Source organism: Leguminivora glycinivorella, chromosome 2 (genome assembly GCF_023078275.1).
Source record: "Leguminivora glycinivorella isolate SPB_JAAS2020 chromosome 2, LegGlyc_1.1, whole genome shotgun sequence".
Lineage (NCBI taxonomy): Eukaryota > Metazoa > Arthropoda > Insecta > Lepidoptera > Tortricidae > Leguminivora > Leguminivora glycinivorella.
In genome coordinates, this window is record NC_062972.1 from 26,004,904 (window position 1) to 26,022,636 (window position 17,733).

Here is a 17,733-nt window from a genome sequence, read left to right on the forward strand (position 1 = left end):
CAGCTCCAGCTCATGTGTTTTATTGCTAACGCCACAGAGGTTTTGGTGAAAAATATTTAGATAAGTGTATTCTACATCAACAGTATTTTCATGTAGTATATTATTCATTTTGGGAAAATGTTTGAGAGATCTGTCTTCCGCGTTAGGCACGAAAAAAAGATAATTGATTAGTTTTTTCAACTATATTTATGTGGTCTTGTAAGCTAACAATAATATTTCTCATACCACTATTTTTGAGTTTGCCATTCCATGAAGAGAACATTTCATAGGTAAGATTTAAGTTAGGATCGAAAAAAGTTGAGTATTGGTACTTCATGATGTCATTATACAAAAAAGTGTTAAAAGTGTCTACCCTAGCATTAAACAACAGAGCACCACATATGTATGTCGGACACACGATAATAACGTTGGTAATATTATTTAGTTCCTTTAACACCTCTCCTGTCTGTTTCACCAGTTTATAATAGTCTTGTGTGTTGCAGAAATCTTGTTCTCCTGTCAGAATCACACAATAGTCTTTTTTCGTTAGGGTTTTTGCCTGGTCACTCGCCGCTTTTAGCAGGTCCTGTAGCCCACTACTAGGCAGGATGTGATGACAATACTCGAAATGCTGAAGTCTTTCTTGTCCTTTTATTATTTGTAGTATCTTGTTCCTATTATTGTCGCTGAAGAAAAGAATCCTGTTTTTTGAAGACTCAGGTGTGTGACGTACTTTTCGTGGTATATTCGTAGACTTTTTCAATCTAGGTGTATTTGTTTCCACTAGTTGTTTGAAGGGCTCTAGCGTTGAGATCGGAGATATATTTTCAGGTGAGCCATCGCATGACAAGGGTCTCTTTTCTATCCTAGAACTAGAGGAAGTCCGAAAGAGTGAGTGTGATTTTTTTGTGCTTCGCTTCACTTTGCTAGATCTATTAATAGGTGTCCTAATAGGGGATCCCACTGTTTGACTTTGTACCAAGTTCTTGTAAAAGTCACATTTTTTCCGCGTTTCGCTTAACGTGTCTTGTAGCTTATAATTCTCAGTAAGTAGCTTTTGTACTTCGTTGTCTGCCCCCAACAGCTGTTCTTTAAGAGTTTTTATTTGTAGTTTTAAGTCGTCTACTAGGTAAGTCTGAACCTGAGAGTCCAGGTTTGGCAAGCTGTTGGCGCTATTATCCAAGGATGACGAACACGACGGAGGTGATTCGAGGGCTTCGTTGTCTTCGTGTTCTGTTAGTTCTGTCGTCGAAGCTTCGTTATCTTCTGGGTCCGAGTGGGAGTCTGGGAGGGATTCAAACGAATTTTGAGTAGGAATATTCAATGTAATTTCCTCTTGAGATGTAGAGGCGCTGGTTTGTGCCGCACATACCTTAGTAGATGCGGGAGATGTGCGTTCCTTAAACTAAAAACATTACATGTGCCTAAACATGTTCCCTCGCTCCAGGATCCCAATAGACCCTGACTTGGTGCCAATGGGACCATCTCGGGTTATACCGGTTCAATCAAAAAAAAAATTTTGAAAATCGGTTTCTCGGAATATCGAGTAACATACATAAGAATTTCATCGTTGATCCTCCTATCGGTTAAAAACTTCAAAATACTTAAAAATGTGCTATTTAACAGACTGTAATATCGCTTTATCATAATAATTATGTATCTTACTTGAAAAAATAACCGGAAATTAACATGTTATTAAAGTAACACAATCTAGTATGTTAACTAACTACGTGGGTAGCTCAACTTACCTAATACAAATTACGATATCTACCTCACGGATAAAACAATCCAGCAAATTTTCTCCTTAGGCAAGAGTGTGCAATTACTCAATAAAGCCCCAACGTAATTTAGGCACGATCAGGGCCAGCGTTTGATGTTAGCAAACTTCCTCTATCTTTTTCCTCATCGAATCAACATCGCTAGTTCACATCACGAGCAGAATAAATAATTCCCTTTATACATTTTCTTTAAGCCTGCCTCTTCTTTACTTTCTTTTGTTGTCTATGATTATCTCGTTCAGAACTTTATATTCCGTAGGAAGTTCTGTAGCAGACATTTTTAAGGAAAATAATAAAAAATGGTAACTGACGTTTTCGATTGAAAAATGCATTACTATATCCACAGAATATAATATACATACATACATACAATCACGCCTGTATCCCATAAAGGGGTAGGCAGAGCACATGAAACTACTAAAGCTTCAGGGTCACTCTTGGCAAATAAGGGGTTAAAAGAAATCGAAACTGTGGCATTGCAGTGACAGGTTGCCAGCCTCTCGCCTACACCACAATTTAACCCATATCCCATAGTCGCCTTCTACGACACCCACGGGAAGAAAGGGGGTGGTGAAATTCTTAACCCGTCACCACACAGAAATATAATATACCACAGGAATAGAATATAATATACCTATGTATAGTAGTACAAGTGTACCTATATCTAGTTTTAAATAAGTAAAGTTTAGTTCTACCATCGTGTGAATAATAACACTTGACCCAAACGCTCGGAGGTACATTGATTCGGCAGGCAGTTCAATCAAAATCCAATTTTGATTCCGTTTAATTAACAACATGGATGGCGAGTCTTGTTGTTGCATTTCGAGTTTGGTTACACGTGGTAGGTAAATTAGAAATGCTGACCGGCATAAACGAGTGCATTTGCTGTAGGTGTGCAGTCGAAAATTATATGTATTCAGCGCAAGTAAAAATACAAAACAAAGACTTATTTACAAACGAATTACGAATTGTCGACGATCCCAAACTCACGGGCGGTATTGAACCCTTAAGTCTAAGGAGGGACTTCGCCTCCTTATGTGTGTTCTATCGCCTGTACAATGGGTTGTGTTCTGAAGAACTGTTTGACATGATGCCAACGGCCACTTTTCATCATCGCACCGCTCGCCATCGACAGGGCGCTCATCCACACACCTTACAACCTAAATGGTCGCGCACCGTACGGTTTCAAAGGAATTTCCTCCCACGAACGCTCCGGCTGTGGAATGAGCTCCCTGTCGAGGTATTCCCGATGAACTAGAGTAGAGTCCTTCAAAAAAGGAGTGTACAAGTTTCTAATGGGTCGGCAACGCGCAAGTGACACCCTTTGAGTTGCGGGCGTCCATAGGTTGCGGTGACCGCTTTCCATCAGGCGGGCCGTATACCTGTTTGCCACCGATGTGGTATAAAAAAAAGTCTAGTAATGGCTCATTTTTGTATTGTTTTATTTATTACATTTACTGGGAATCACGAACATTAAAATTTTAAAGTGTTTTCTAATCTAGTACAAGAAAAAAGTGTAGGTACCAAAGATCAATTACCTACGTTGGAAATTTTAAAGTGATGGGTGTGACGATCACGGAATGGAATAATCAAAAAATGTTTCAGAAAGTTTGGGACTATTTTATTCTCCTAACTACCAGGATCGGAAAAACTCTTCATTGATGGGCGTTTTCCGAAATAAATCTCGAATATCGAATTGCACTAGATCTGGACTTGACTGGGCTCATTCTTCTCAGAATCACGAGCTGATTCGATTCTGACGATAAAAAATGTGTCCTATTTTTTTTTCCTTTACGTCACGATTTTAGTATGAACTTCACAGAACTATTTTTTCATATATTTGTATAGGGGCCGAGCGTGTCAAATTTTGTACTGAAGTTGATTCTTGAATTTTAAATATGTCTCAGGCTCTTGATTGTTCAAATTTTTGTGTTGTTGCAATTGAATATCACGTAACGAGGCATTTTTTATGTTTTGGTTGACTTCAACTTACAAAAATTGACGCCCGAAAGCTGAAGCGTATCAGTGGATTTCACTGACTTTGACGCTGAATTTTGTATCTATGGTATATAATCTGTGATAAACTTACTACACGGGACACATTTTTATGGAAAATTTGGAACACATTTTTTTATCGTCGGGATCGAATCAGCTCGCGATTTATTCTGAGAAGCATTGAGCCCAAACACGTCCAGATCTGGTGAAATTCGATATTCTAGATTTATTTTGGTAAACGCCCTGATACGTACAAAAAGAGCACACTACTTTTTTACACACAAACTCGCGCGCAGCTGCACTCACAAATCGGGTTAGCAGAGCACATAAAACCGCTCAAGTTTTAGTGCCACTCTTTTGCAATTTAGGGTTTGAATGAAAATGAAATTGTGATATCGCAGTGACAGGTTGCCAGCCCACATCAAAATATTACTATATCCCACAGCCTACTTCTAAGAAGGATGGAAAAGCGGGTGCTGAAATTCTTAACCTGTTACCAAGGGAAATATTTTATTTCGTTTTAATGTTTATTTGGGCAAACGGTATCATAACTAGAATAGTTTGGGTAATAGTCAAGGATTTAAATTCTTGTATTCTTGTATCTATGTCGGACCGTTTAGCTTTTTTGGTTAATTGTTACCAATCTTGAGTATCACACCTTTTTTGCGCCACAATGAAAAAGGCCGTTTTTGGAAATTTTTGATTGGCTCTAGAATCTTTAAAAAGCAGAATATCAAAAAAATAAAAACAGTCCGACACAGATAAAAATAATAACAATCTGTGTTGATAAAAATCATTGCTCTATCTCCAAAACCAGGGAGGAAATAGTCAAGAGCGTTTGTATGGAGAATTGACCCCTACCGATACGGTAGGGAAAAACGAACATTTTTATTTTAAGTGCCAGTTTTACGAATAACATTTACTTTTTATGTGAATTAAATTTAATTTAAAAAAAAAACAAATTACATACACAAAAAAAATTTTTTACGCGAAATTTGTTCAACGTCATATAACATTTTAACTTTATTTTCCCTTCAGAAATTCGTAGTTACAATCTTTCGGTTTCCTCATGTTACACTGTGTAGAAGAGCGATAGGGAGCGTTATCAACGATACGCTTAAGAAGCGTAAGCGATTGTGACGTTGCCTATAGGTACCTATATATGACAGATCCTGCCGGCGTATCATGCTTCTAATTTTATCACTTATCCACGTGGATAAGACATCTGTCACGCTTTGGCAAGTATGTCAGTGTGAGAGTGAGAGATGTCTTATCCACGTGGATAAGTGATAAAATTAGAAGCATAGTACACCGGCAGCTGCTTATCGTTCGCCACGTCAGCGATTGGATCCTTTGCTTTAGGTTCTGAACGGTCAACTCAATTAACCAGTATAAGCAGAACTTTTGTAGCAATAACAGTTAAACGAAATGAAATACAATACTTATAACGGTTTAGTCCGAAATTCAAATCCGGTTAAGAATAATCGTCCTGATTAAATCTTGCCCTTATTCCGAGCGATTGGCAAAAGTGGCAGGCAAATTACGTAACTTTGAAATCCGAGTTTTGATCCAGTTACTGACAGATCTCATAAGTTTAAACTGACATTTTACGGGTAAAAGAACTTTGAAACTGAACTTTCAAGATAAATTATCATTCAATTTAGGTAAAGGTAATTTTGTATTTTCTTAAGCTATTAATTTATTTAGCCGTAATCAAATCTGATCATAACCTGGTTATTGTTGCTAAGCTTCCATTTATTACTTACTATTTTTTTACCAGTAAAGCCAGTTGAGGTCAGCCTCAACGACACGACAGCGTCGTTTGCCTCTACGGTTTAACTCGATTTGCAACTCCTTGTTGTTCTCCTTACCATGACGTACTAAAGACGTTCAGTTTAGGTTGAGAGAAAGGGACACAGCTATAGCAGTTACATAGCTCCGTCTCTCTCTCTCAACCTAAACTGAACGGCTTTAGCACGTCATGGTAACCCCCCAGGTCGCAATTCTCAACCGATTCTTGTGAAATTTTGTAGTCGAGCCAGTTTTTGGTGTTCCAAAATGCGGAAATTAAAAGATTTAAGCGCCAAAAGCGTTTGTGGTGCTTAAGACCAACGTGACTTGAGTGTGATAATGACTTGAAGAACTGTTTGTCAGCTCACAGAGGCAACTAGTGTCAACCTTGTACAATATAGCGTACTATACCTACATACCTACTATGCTATCTTTTTTTTATTATTATTATAAATGGGCTTACTCTTGGCGACAGACTAGCCAAAGGCAAAGACGTGGCCTACGATGGAGTGAGCTCGCCCAGAAGATGCCTGTTCACTCTTGATTTGAAGGTTGCCGCTATCTACCATACATATACATAAACTTAAATATGCTTAATTCTCTATGGCAACTCTAATTAATAAACACTAAGCAGCTTGTTAATGAAAACATTCATATTAATTTCAGGAACTACATTTTGAAATGCATTCACGTCTCACCGTATAAGGCAAAGGCTGCGTTGAAACTTTACGCCATTACTGCGGCGTTTCAAAGCCGTTTCTCTAGCCGCTGGTCTAAGCAAAAGTCCTACAGTTAAAAGCATTCCTTTTGAAACTAATTATAAATGGTTTCTTATTGTTGCTGTGAATTGTATTTAAATATCGCTTTGATACAATTTTATTTTAAATGTCCGGAATATTATATAGCATTAGAAACGTTTTGAATTATAGATACCTACCTAAATATTTTATGCATATATTCAACAGGGAAAATTATGATCGTTCGTATTGAAGTAAGTTTTATAGCAGTACGCTCAACTGCTGAACGAAATTGTGGTCAAGGGTGAACAAGTACACAGGATTGCCTACATATTTGGTGAGTGGGCATTCTCTTTGCATTGAATAAATTATATTATATCCTGAAATAGGTCCACATTCAAGAAGTTTATTTTACGACGACGAACATTACCTTCTTATCGTGAGTATTTTTTGAGGTCTCAATGTTAGTATTGTTGGATAAACCGCGATGAGAAAATGACTAAAATGCTGGCAAAGGTAGCATCGCAGTTTTTTTTATTGTCATAATTTCATAACCTAACCCTTTGCGTAGTCAGGACGTTAGCACTAAGAGGCTTAGACTAAAGGCATTAGGTCAAGTGGCCTGGCTTCTTTCGTTAAGCCAGTTACATTAGTAACGAGGCTCGCTCAAAGGGAACTGGCGCGATGTTTTAGTTGCTTATGTTGTAAACATACAGACATTATGATAGTGGAAATTATGTGACATCTGTGTCTGAGGTAAAATACCTTCTATCCACGACCGGTCTGGCTCAGTCGGTAGTGACCCTGCCTGCTGAGCCGCGGTCCCAGGTTCGAATCCCGGTAAGGGCATTTATTTGTGTGATGAGCACAGATATTTGTTCCTGAGTCATGGATGTTTTCTATGTATATAAGTATGTATTTATCTATTTAATTATGTATATCGTCGCTTAGCACCCATAGTACAAGCTTTGCTTAGTTTGGGGCTAAGTTGATCTGTGTAAGGTGTCCCCCAATATTTTTATTTTTATTTATTTATTAATCCAATTTTGTCATTAGACCTGTTTAAGAATTAATACGTTTCTGTCAGTGTCCATGCTCCTTCATTTGGCATGCCAGATTAATCGTCAGATTTAAGTTTGAGTTTTTCATGAAGCACTATTTTACAACTATGAAAGCTTTCCTCTTTTATATGCTTATATAAATAAATTAAAAATGCCCTCATTTTTCTAGTAAAGTAAAGAGTTATTTCTTGTACAAAAACTGCAGTTATTTGCACGACTAGTTTAAAATTACCTTGCCAATTTACCTTAAACTACACCACGTTCTAATAACAATGCGATGGTGTAACTATTATGTACTTTACAAATAGCAAACCCGTTACAAGCGAAACGAAAGTCAACCTTAAGCGGGAAAAATAGGGACGTTTTTATATGTGGTTAGTAGTCTTTCAAAAACATGCTGTAGGGTCATAAAAAGGAAGTAAATGAGACGTGAACCGCCCGATTAAAGTCTGGTAATTTGGCTAAATGGCGGTGGGTAAGCTCTAGAAGGGTTAAGTGAGAGCAATGTGGAAATTGTGCAATGGATGCGGTAAGGCGGGAAACTGTTCAAGGTACATAATTATTTAGACGTGATCATATGTTACGTACCTACTACAATAATAAAAAGCCTTTTCTTTTTTTAATGAATAACGACATTTTTCATATTAACAGATCAGATCCACGGAAAATCCTGATTTAAGACATATCCTATATCATATGTACAGTCAACCAATTGGAAATACTGTAGAACTATGTCATTTTGACATGGTTGTAGAGTGGCCTAGGGTTCCAATTGGTTGACCGTACGGCCTTCAGTACTTAGGTCCTGATCTGAACTCTTCTGAACGATTCTGAACGAAAAATGATCAATCTTTTTTTAATCTTGTCTCTAAAGACGAATTAATCAGTGAAACAATCGTAGCGTCGTGCCCCTGGCCGTGTTCGTTGATTTAAAAGTAACGACACTACGATGCCACCAATTTTTAATTTCTACCCATTTTGCCAAGCTGTAAAACAACCATATCCAGTCTTTCCATGTCATCGAGTAAAAAAGGGCTGTACAAACCCCAGAATTAAAGCCACTCACCTGCGCCGCATTAAAGCCCTCAGATGTTTTGGTCCCACATAATTTCTTAATCAACATTAATTTAGACTAAGCATTATTACCTATTCTATTTGAAACGCCTAGAATGCTTATTAACATGTACAAAAAAGTACAAAATAAAGATCAGCCTAATTATAGCGAAACCTTAAAACAGAATATTGATACTGAATATCTGAGAGATTCAATTTCATATTTAATGAAACAAACATTCAGCGACTAAATTCGTCAAGATATTACTTAGGCTTGTTTAATGTTGGTTACGACTTAATACGACAGATGATTTTCCAGCAGATAAATCAAGCGGGATATTTTAAATAGTCTTAAGACTATGGGCACAGTATAAACCACTAATAAAACTCTTCTAACAAACGTACTTGGATTTGGATAAACGTAAATAAGAATAATATGCATAATGATATTCTTTGTGTTTTCTGACTGATATAATGTGGTATTTTTATACTAATACTTATAGTTAATAGTATTAAATAACAACATCTTACTTTGAATGATGTCGAGTAACATTTATAGTAATTTTGTTCAACCACGTGCTTTCGAGCGCAGTAGGTACACTCTAAAAAAAATTTAGTTGTTCCTATCAATATTTTGATAGTCGTAGTCAAGCATCTTGATTCCATACGAGCCTGATAAGATCTTAGACATATCAAATAAGGTAATTTTGATTGCTCTTACTTTTGCAACGTAACTGATCCGATTTAGATCTTGTTCAATAATTCCATGAAAAATAATTATGCGAACTAAATTACCTTAGTAAGTTCAACTAAGGATTGAATCAACCTATGTTACATAGTTATGCCTAACAAGTTAATAATTGATTCAAGGTGTACAATGGTTAGGAATAACAAAACACCTAAGTTATTAGTTCAATAATACATTCTTTTATTGTTTTTAGTAATCAGCTTTATTTGAATTATGTAAGATCGTAATTGTAGTGATTAACTTAACGTCAACTAAGAGAAAAGTGCTCTTAGTTGGTCTTTATTTTTTAGAGTGTACCTTTCGCGTCGCCGCTGCCGAAGAGTAACTACTGAGTCGTCCTTATACTGTGCTATGGACTACTATTGTATGCTATATGCGCCGCCAGAGAAAATGTTCTACGGAAACACCAACGTTGACGCGTGAAAACCACAATAGTAAGGAAAAAGTACTTGTGTTCGACTTGCTAATGCCCAGTACATGCCACTCTTCTGACACATTTATTGACAGATTGAAAGTGGCATCTGGACACAGCCGAGCATTGATATCCATCTACAATACTTTAATGTTACTTCTCTATAGGGACGCAGCGTACAATGTGACACAGTAAGCAACAGCCAGAATTTATAAAATTTCTATTACATCTTTGTAAATGAATCTAAAGAGGCACAGCGTATTTTAATGTATTAAGTACCCTAGAGATATTATCAACCGCATGCATTAAAGTACCATTACCTTAAACCATTAATTAAAGGGTAATAAAATTACGTTACGCCACGGGTACTTAATAACCTTTGTAAGGATGTTCTATTCGTTGTCAAGGGTTCCGTAAGACTAATAATAACTTTATTAAAATACGCCTGGGACAGAGAGAAGTTGGAAGTAGGACGCACGTAAGAACGGTAAACATGTTCACTGTAATGGACATTCGGAATCAGGACACCTGCTCAGAGAATTGTAGCGTACTTGAGAATTATAGATTGTATGGAGTAACGTAAAATGAAATAGTAAGAGATTTTATGGTAGATTATGGTAGGCAGTAGTATGATGTCCCAGCAAATTGTCAAAGGTGAGTGTTTTATAGGAAATCATTTCTTGAGGAAACCAGACTAATTCCAATAAAGCCTAGTTACCCTTCGGGTTGAAGCTCAGATGGCAGTGGCTTTCGTAAAACTAGTGCCTACGCCATATCTTGGTATTGGTTGTAAAAGCGGACCCCAGGCTCTCATGAGCCGCAGCGAATGCCGGGATAACGCAAAAAGGATGATGATGATGGTAGGATGATAAGAAATCATTTCGATTTGCTTTTTTGGCGAAACTTTTTATCAATCTATGTAAAACACTGTTTCATTTAAAAAAATCTATCTATAGGTATATTAAATTGCGTGTCCAAGCTATAATAGGTTTCGGTAATCGCTCTCCATCCAAGCGATTCAGCTTGTTTGTCTCCTATCTCAATAAAATTTAAGACCGTCTATACTCGTAGTTTCCAAGATATGGACACTTTGTCAACAAAAAGGTACCCGTAGTCCCGTATTAACCCCACCGGGCTCCCCTATTATCTAATATTGGGCAACGTCCCAGGGTGTACTAAGTTACTTAGTTAAGTGTTAGGTTCCCGTGTACTAACTAGATTGCCTAAACAAGTTTCACCTTAATCTTGTTTCCATTTCAGGAACGGCGCACTACGGGGAGGACAGTGTGGGCTCGTTTCCGTACTTCGAGTATAACGTGCCGAGGAATGTCACCACCGTGGTCGGGCAGACTGCCTTCTTACACTGCAGGGTTGAGCAACTTGGAGATAAAGCGGTAAGTGTGCACTTTACACAGGACAGTATGGGGTTCACTAGGGTTGCAAAAAACGGTATTTTTTTCTGGCTTGAAAAAAAAACATGAAAAAAACCGTGAAAAAAGTATTTTTTCTGGAGTATGTTTTTTTTTCTAAAGGACGAAGTCTCAAAATTTGCAAAACAGACAATAATTTTATACGGTTTTTTAGACTTTTTATGTTAACTATTAAAGGAATTTAAGTTAAATAACTTTAATTTCTGGTTTCATAAAACTAACATTGTCGCTATTTACTGTTGTCAACACCACCGCCTCTCCACGTCGCATCGGGGATTCCCCAATAAACGTTTGCATACTGAGTTGAATGTTTATCGAATTAAAATGTACGTTATTGTTATTGAAACGTTACAAATTACGAAAAACAGTTATTGTCGTATTATTTGTTCATCTGAAAAATACCATATTTAAAAAAAAACATGGTGCGTTTTTTTTTCATGTTTTTCATGTGTTGGGTTAAATTGTAGCGTAGGCGAGAGGCTGGCAACCTCTCACTACAATGTCACAATTTCGTTTTCTTTCAACCCCTTATTTGCCAAGAGTGGCACTGGAACTTGAGTAGTTTCATGTGCTCTGCCTACCCCTTCATGGGATACAGGCGTGATTGTATGTATGTATGTATGTTTTTTTTCCATAATTCTGAAAAAAAAAAAAAACATTTTTTTTTTTCTATTTGCAACCCTAGGGTTCATGCATGTGTAGTTTTAATACAACGTACCATGGAATATCACCACCGTGGTCGGACAAACTGCGTTTTTACACTGCATGGTGGAACTGCTTGGGTATAAAGCGGTAAGTGTGTATATTAGAGCGTTCGAATCTTACAATGTGCCATAGAATGTCGACACTACCTAACCGTGGTCGGGCCTTCTTACACTGCAGACTGCTGACTGACTAGTGAAGAACACTGCAGGGTTGAGCAACTTGGATATAACGCGGTAAGTGTGCTTTTTACACAGGACAGTATGGGGTTCATGCTTGAAGTTTTAATACAACGTGCCACGGAAGGTCACCACCGCTGTCGGACAAACTGCGTTTTTACACTGCAGGGTGGAACAGCTTGGGGATAAAGCGGTTAGTGTCTACATACACTACTGCAATGATAGCGTGGGATTGTGCTTATAGTTCAAGTACAACGTGCCTAGGAATGTCATCACCGTGGTCGGGCATACTGCCTTCTTACACTGCAGGGTTGAGCAACTTGGAGATATAGCGGTAAGTGTACACAGGAGAGTGATTTGAATTGAAAATGATTCTTCTTTTTGGACATACACCGTCAAGTTTCAGCATGCTGCGTTAAATGAAAGAAAGTGTCTAAAACGGGATACCCCCATTTGCCAGAATTTCATTTGCCATAATTTTATTTGCCATCCTATTCAACAATCATAATATTGTTTCTCATAACATCTTATGCCATAATCATTGTTTACTATATTAATCTAGTGCCAGAAACTTTGTTTCCCATAAAGTCAGTTTCCATAATGTCATTTGTCAGAATCATCGAAATCCGTAATTACCACATTCCATACCATCATTTGTCATACAAATTAGCGTCCAGAAAAGTCAATTTCCATAATGTGCTTTGGCAGAATCGAAAACTACTATAATAGGTACTAGAAGGACTAGAGAATGAAACTGCTATCAGAAAGTAGGTTAGGTTAGGTTAGAACTGTGACCCCCTGGAAAATGAAACTGCTATCAGAAAGTAGGTTAGGTTAGAACTGTGAACCTCTGGAAAAGGAAACTGCTTGAAAAGTAGGTTAGGTTAGGTTAGAACTTTGACCCCCCGGAAAATGAAAATACTATCAGACAGTAGGTTAGGTTAGGTTAGAACTGCGACCCCCTGGAAAATGAAACTGCTATCAGAAAGTAGGTTAGGTTAGGTTAGAACTGTGACCCCTTGGAGAATGAAACTGCTGGAAAAGTAGGTTAGGTTAGGTTAGAACTGTGACCCCTGGAAAATGAAACTGCTATCAGAAAGTAGGTTAGGTTAGGTAATAATATGGGCAACAATTAATATGGCAATAATTGCTTTTGGCGTTTGAATATTCTATGAAACCATATTATTGCACTTAATAATATGGCTAACAAATAGTATGGCATTGTATGATTATGGAAGGTAATATTCGGATAAACAACGAGTATATCATATGATTTTTATGGTAAACAAATCATTCGGGCAAATGAAATTCAGGCAAGGCTGATTCGGGCAAATGAATATTATGTTAAATGACTGTCGGGCAAACAATAGACAACCTTTAGATTAATCAGACTTTAGAACTATTAACATTCTTTAAAATTATTCATAGAATTAAGTATAATTTCTTTAATAAATTGCATTAGGGATGGGATTATAAATGGGAAAGCGTCAGTGTATGTTTGTTTGTTCGTCCTTCACGGCAAAACGGAGCGACGAATTGTCGTGATTTTTTAAGTGGAAATAGTTGAAAAGATGGAGAGTAAAATAGGCTACTTTTTGTCTCTTTCTAACGCGAGCGAAGCCACGGGCAAAAGCTAGTACTTAATAATAATTATATGGGAAAGTGTGTGTCTGTTTATTTGTTCGTCCTTCACGGCAAAACGGAGTGACGAAGTGCCGTGATTTTTTAAGTGGAGATAGTTGCATTTTTAATAAAAATTGTACCGCAATGTGCGTGGAAATATATAATAACTTGCCATCTGACATCAAATGTTTGCCATTTAATAAATTTAAGCAAGCCTTGCATGAATGGTTATTAAATAAAATGTTTTACTCACTCAAAGACTATCTGACATAATGTATATAAAATAATACTTAGGTATTGTAGTGAATACTTAGTTTAAGAAGAATATTTGCATGCTGTTTGTGGACGGTTGAATAAGGAGAACATTTTGTATTATGTAACACCTGTAATCTGACCCTATTCACGCAAATAAATGATTTATGATTTATGATTAGGGATGAATAGTGACATAAGCAACTTTTTGTCTCTTCCGAACCCCCTACTTCTCTAAAATGGGGGGGGGGTTTGTATGGAGCATCTCGCAAGTTTCGAATCTAACGCGAGCGAAGCTGCCCAAAAGCTAGTTAGGTCTGAAGAAGCATATCTTTTGGTGTAATAGGTACTTATATACGATACGCAAAATAAAACTCATACTCGTAAAAAACTTATTTATGGCAGCATCGTATAGCATTCAAAGTTTAAAGACTACACTCATTCCCCAAAGTTCGGCAAAGTTGTTGAAATAAATTCTGTACCTCTATTATGCTCGAGTAGACATTCAAATCAAATTCGGGAAAATTGCGCGATATAATTTACTAAGAGGAGCCTAAAAGGTTCGATTTGTTCGAGAAATTTGAGCCTCGAGCCATTGTTGTTAGTGAAAAGTATGTTGTTGGGTTTCTAGTTTAAAGTTATTAGAAACTACATTTTTACTGATTTATTTTTGTAAAGGAGAATAGGCATTTTGTCCCATGAATGTATACAGATAGGACATGGCTCGTTTGAATGGGCTTATTAATAGCATTATTTTGTTGTATGACACCAACTTCGGATGATATGAAGATAATTATAATGATAATACGAGGGTCATGCCAAAAGAAATTAGATACCCAAAATTTACATACTTTATTCTTTATTACAGCTATCTATTTTTTCGAAGTATTCACCGTGAATACGTATACACGTTTTCATCCGTCTAAACCACTTAGAAAATACCGATGACCACTCTTCTTTAGACACCTCAGAAATTTCGTAATTATACGCATCCAACGCATCTTCTTTGTTCTCAAATCGCCTTCCTTTTAATTTTTCTTTAATTTTAGGAAAAAGATAAAAATCACAGGGGGCTAGGTCAGGGGAATATGGGGGGTGGGGCAGAATAGTCACGTTTTTTGAGCTGAAATAGTCAAGTGTTCTAGCGGAAGTGTGCGGGGCAGCGTTGTCGTGGTGCCAGAGCAGGTGCCGGGTTCCTGACTTCGGCCGCTTGTCACACCAAGCTGACAGTACTCTTGGGGCACAAACTGTCACATACCATTCTGAATTAACTGTCTTTTGATCTTCTAGCACTATTGTAGCAATAAGTCCCGTCTTGCAGAAAAATGAGGCAACCATTTGTTTTTGTGTGCTTCGGGTTCGGCGACATTTTGTTGGCGTCGGCTCATCTTCAAACACCATACTGTGGACTGTCGCTTTGTTTCGGGATCGTAGTTATATAGCCATGTTTCGTCACCAGCAAGTATATCATATACGTTTTTGTTCTCGCCTGCGTCGAATTTATCTATCATAAATTTGCACCAATCCACGCGACGGTCTTTCTGTAAATCGGTGAGCTTGTGCGGCACCCATCTTGAACAACGCTTATGAAGAGACAGTTTACTATGAAGTACTTATAGTTTGCAATGCTGCTGATCCAATGCCCAGTTCACGCTCGAGCTCTACATATGTAAGTCGTCGGTTCGCACGAATATTTTTTTCCACAGTCTTTACATTTTCTTCAGTGACTGCGGTTGGCGGCCGTCCGGTCTTCGCCTCATCTTCAAAGCTCTCCCGTCCTCTTTTAAATTCAGCAAACCAATTGAAAACAATTGCACGTGAACACGCAGACTCTCCAAAAGTCGAGAATAAAAGTTCAAAACACTCTTGAGGTGTTAAACCTTTTTTAAAGTCATAATATATCATAACACGAAAATCACGTCGAGTAAGCTCCATTGTTGCGGAAAATTCCCGCCAAAATTATTTAGAAAAAAATAATTAAAAAAGGAATCCTAAGAATTTCCAAGTGTTCCATTTTTAAATTTATAAGCAGATAACCTACCTTTACATTGGTGTATAACTGGCCAGTATCAATCAAATGACCATGGAGTATCTAACTTCTTTTGGCATGACTAAGAACGACCGAACGAATCGACACGAGTTGCGAATTACTTATTCAATACATCGTTTTGCAGTTTTTGACATAGCTGCGTAATGAGCTCATTACCAAACGAGTGCGGTAATATAGCGCCATACGTGTATATAATATGTGTAAATACCTTAAGCAGTCAATTTATGTGTAGTTTCTCTCGCGTTGAATCTTTGCTAAGTCAATCGTGCGATCCAGATTCCCAGACAGCGTTGAATAAATTAAGTTATTTAATTAATTTGTCGTGTGTTGTGTTTAATAAACGTGAATAATAGTTACAAACTCTAATATGTCTCGGGTTTTAATATACTTATACTAACATACACAATTCAAGTTTGTATTTATGTTAATACGTTTTGTTTTATATTCCTAGGTAAATAATAGGCATTCGGATGGGTTCATGAAAGTCAAGGTTGGTAAGTCAAGATGGTTTACGCTAAAAAATTTAATTTGACAATATAAAGTCTTTACTCGCCTATTGATACCGGACCAAAAATATCTATAAAAATTCGTTACCGGCTTCAATAAAACTAGTTTAACTATAGTTATGCGAAGTGGCACATGGCGATTTTAAATCTAATTTGCAGCGGTAGGCGGCTGGATATTTTGTAACAATTTGCCTTTAAAATTAATCCAAACGTCTCTTCGGAAATTGCGATAGTTTCTACAGTATGGATATGGCATCAATGTATAGGTAAGGTCAGTGTGGAGCAGACCGTATACCAGGAAAGACCGTCTATTGACTATAACTTTTGTGTTTATATATCTACGCCTCTCACACCTCCGGAGGTATAGCAGTTTTTCATCCTTAATCCAGTGGTCTTCAATACATATCCCTAGGACGAACACCTGTTAACAATAAACTTGATTCGTGTTTCGAAATCGACCATCGAGTTCAACATGGTTCCCCAAAAAATTAAAATGAAATAGAAGCAGTCGGATCGGAATATTTGTATATCATGTATGTAACGTAGTCATTTAATAACCGTTCTTTCTGACTAGTACTATAAATCTACTGAAAACGCGCTCAATTTCTAGTTTTATGTTCTGAAATATGTAACTTAGAAATTGGCCTACTCAGAAAGTCCGGCATAAAAGATAAAGGCAAGACCGACATGCATATGATAAACAAGGAGTTGCCAACCTTTTTTAGGCTTTATTGGAAATAAGTCGAGCGTATACAATATCAATATATATATATATAGGCTTATGATAGTTGTACCGTTTTTGATTTTAACTTCGAAATACAGTTTTGATAATGATTCGTATGTTGTTACTAAAATCATTCGAGAATATTAAGTAAAAATAAAACATGTGACATGGTTGTGAAGAATGATAAGAGGTGAACAGAAGTAAGCCTACATTGCATTATTCATCATCATATTGAAGTTGGTAGAATTATAGTAAGTTCTACCCGTTTTTTTATTATTTTTGTTTAAGTATATGTAGATTATGCAACATGCGGTGGCACATATTTCAAAAGAGAGTAGGGTTTCAAGTTGGTCATTATTTTTATGATCAGCATTACCCAACAGGGATCACATGGGTACCCTTTAAAACGGTTGTGACCGACTATTTTACGGCTACCCGACCATTAATTGACATTGCTGACTGTCACTATGACACAAAAGTCGTCATGGGTGTTGTCAAACATATTTTCAGGGGTGCTGATTCCAATAACCAATACAGCCAAAAAAACTGTTTGATGACACCCATGACCACTTGTAAGTCAAAGTGACAGTCAGCAATGTCAGATTCCAGATTGGTCATTAATTTTGGAATCAGCCCCCCCCCCTGTCCCCCCCCCCCCCCCTCCTAGAACCTACTTGACCACACCCATGACCACTTTTGTGTCAAAGTGACAG

At 37.3% G+C, this 17,733-nt stretch overlaps 1 protein-coding gene across 2 annotated transcripts in view; it reads left to right on the forward strand.

The window, feature by feature from the left end:
- LOC125242385 (zwei Ig domain protein zig-8-like) overlaps positions 1-17,733 on the forward strand; it is a 237,137-nt gene that overhangs the window by 177,543 nt on the left and 41,861 nt on the right. For both annotated transcript variants that reach the window (XM_048151188.1, XM_048151189.1), the window contains exon 3: positions 10,815-10,948. In XM_048151188.1, the coding sequence (XP_048007145.1) occupies positions 10,815-10,948 (134 nt within the window). The remainder of the gene's footprint in view (positions 1-10,814; positions 10,949-17,733) is intronic.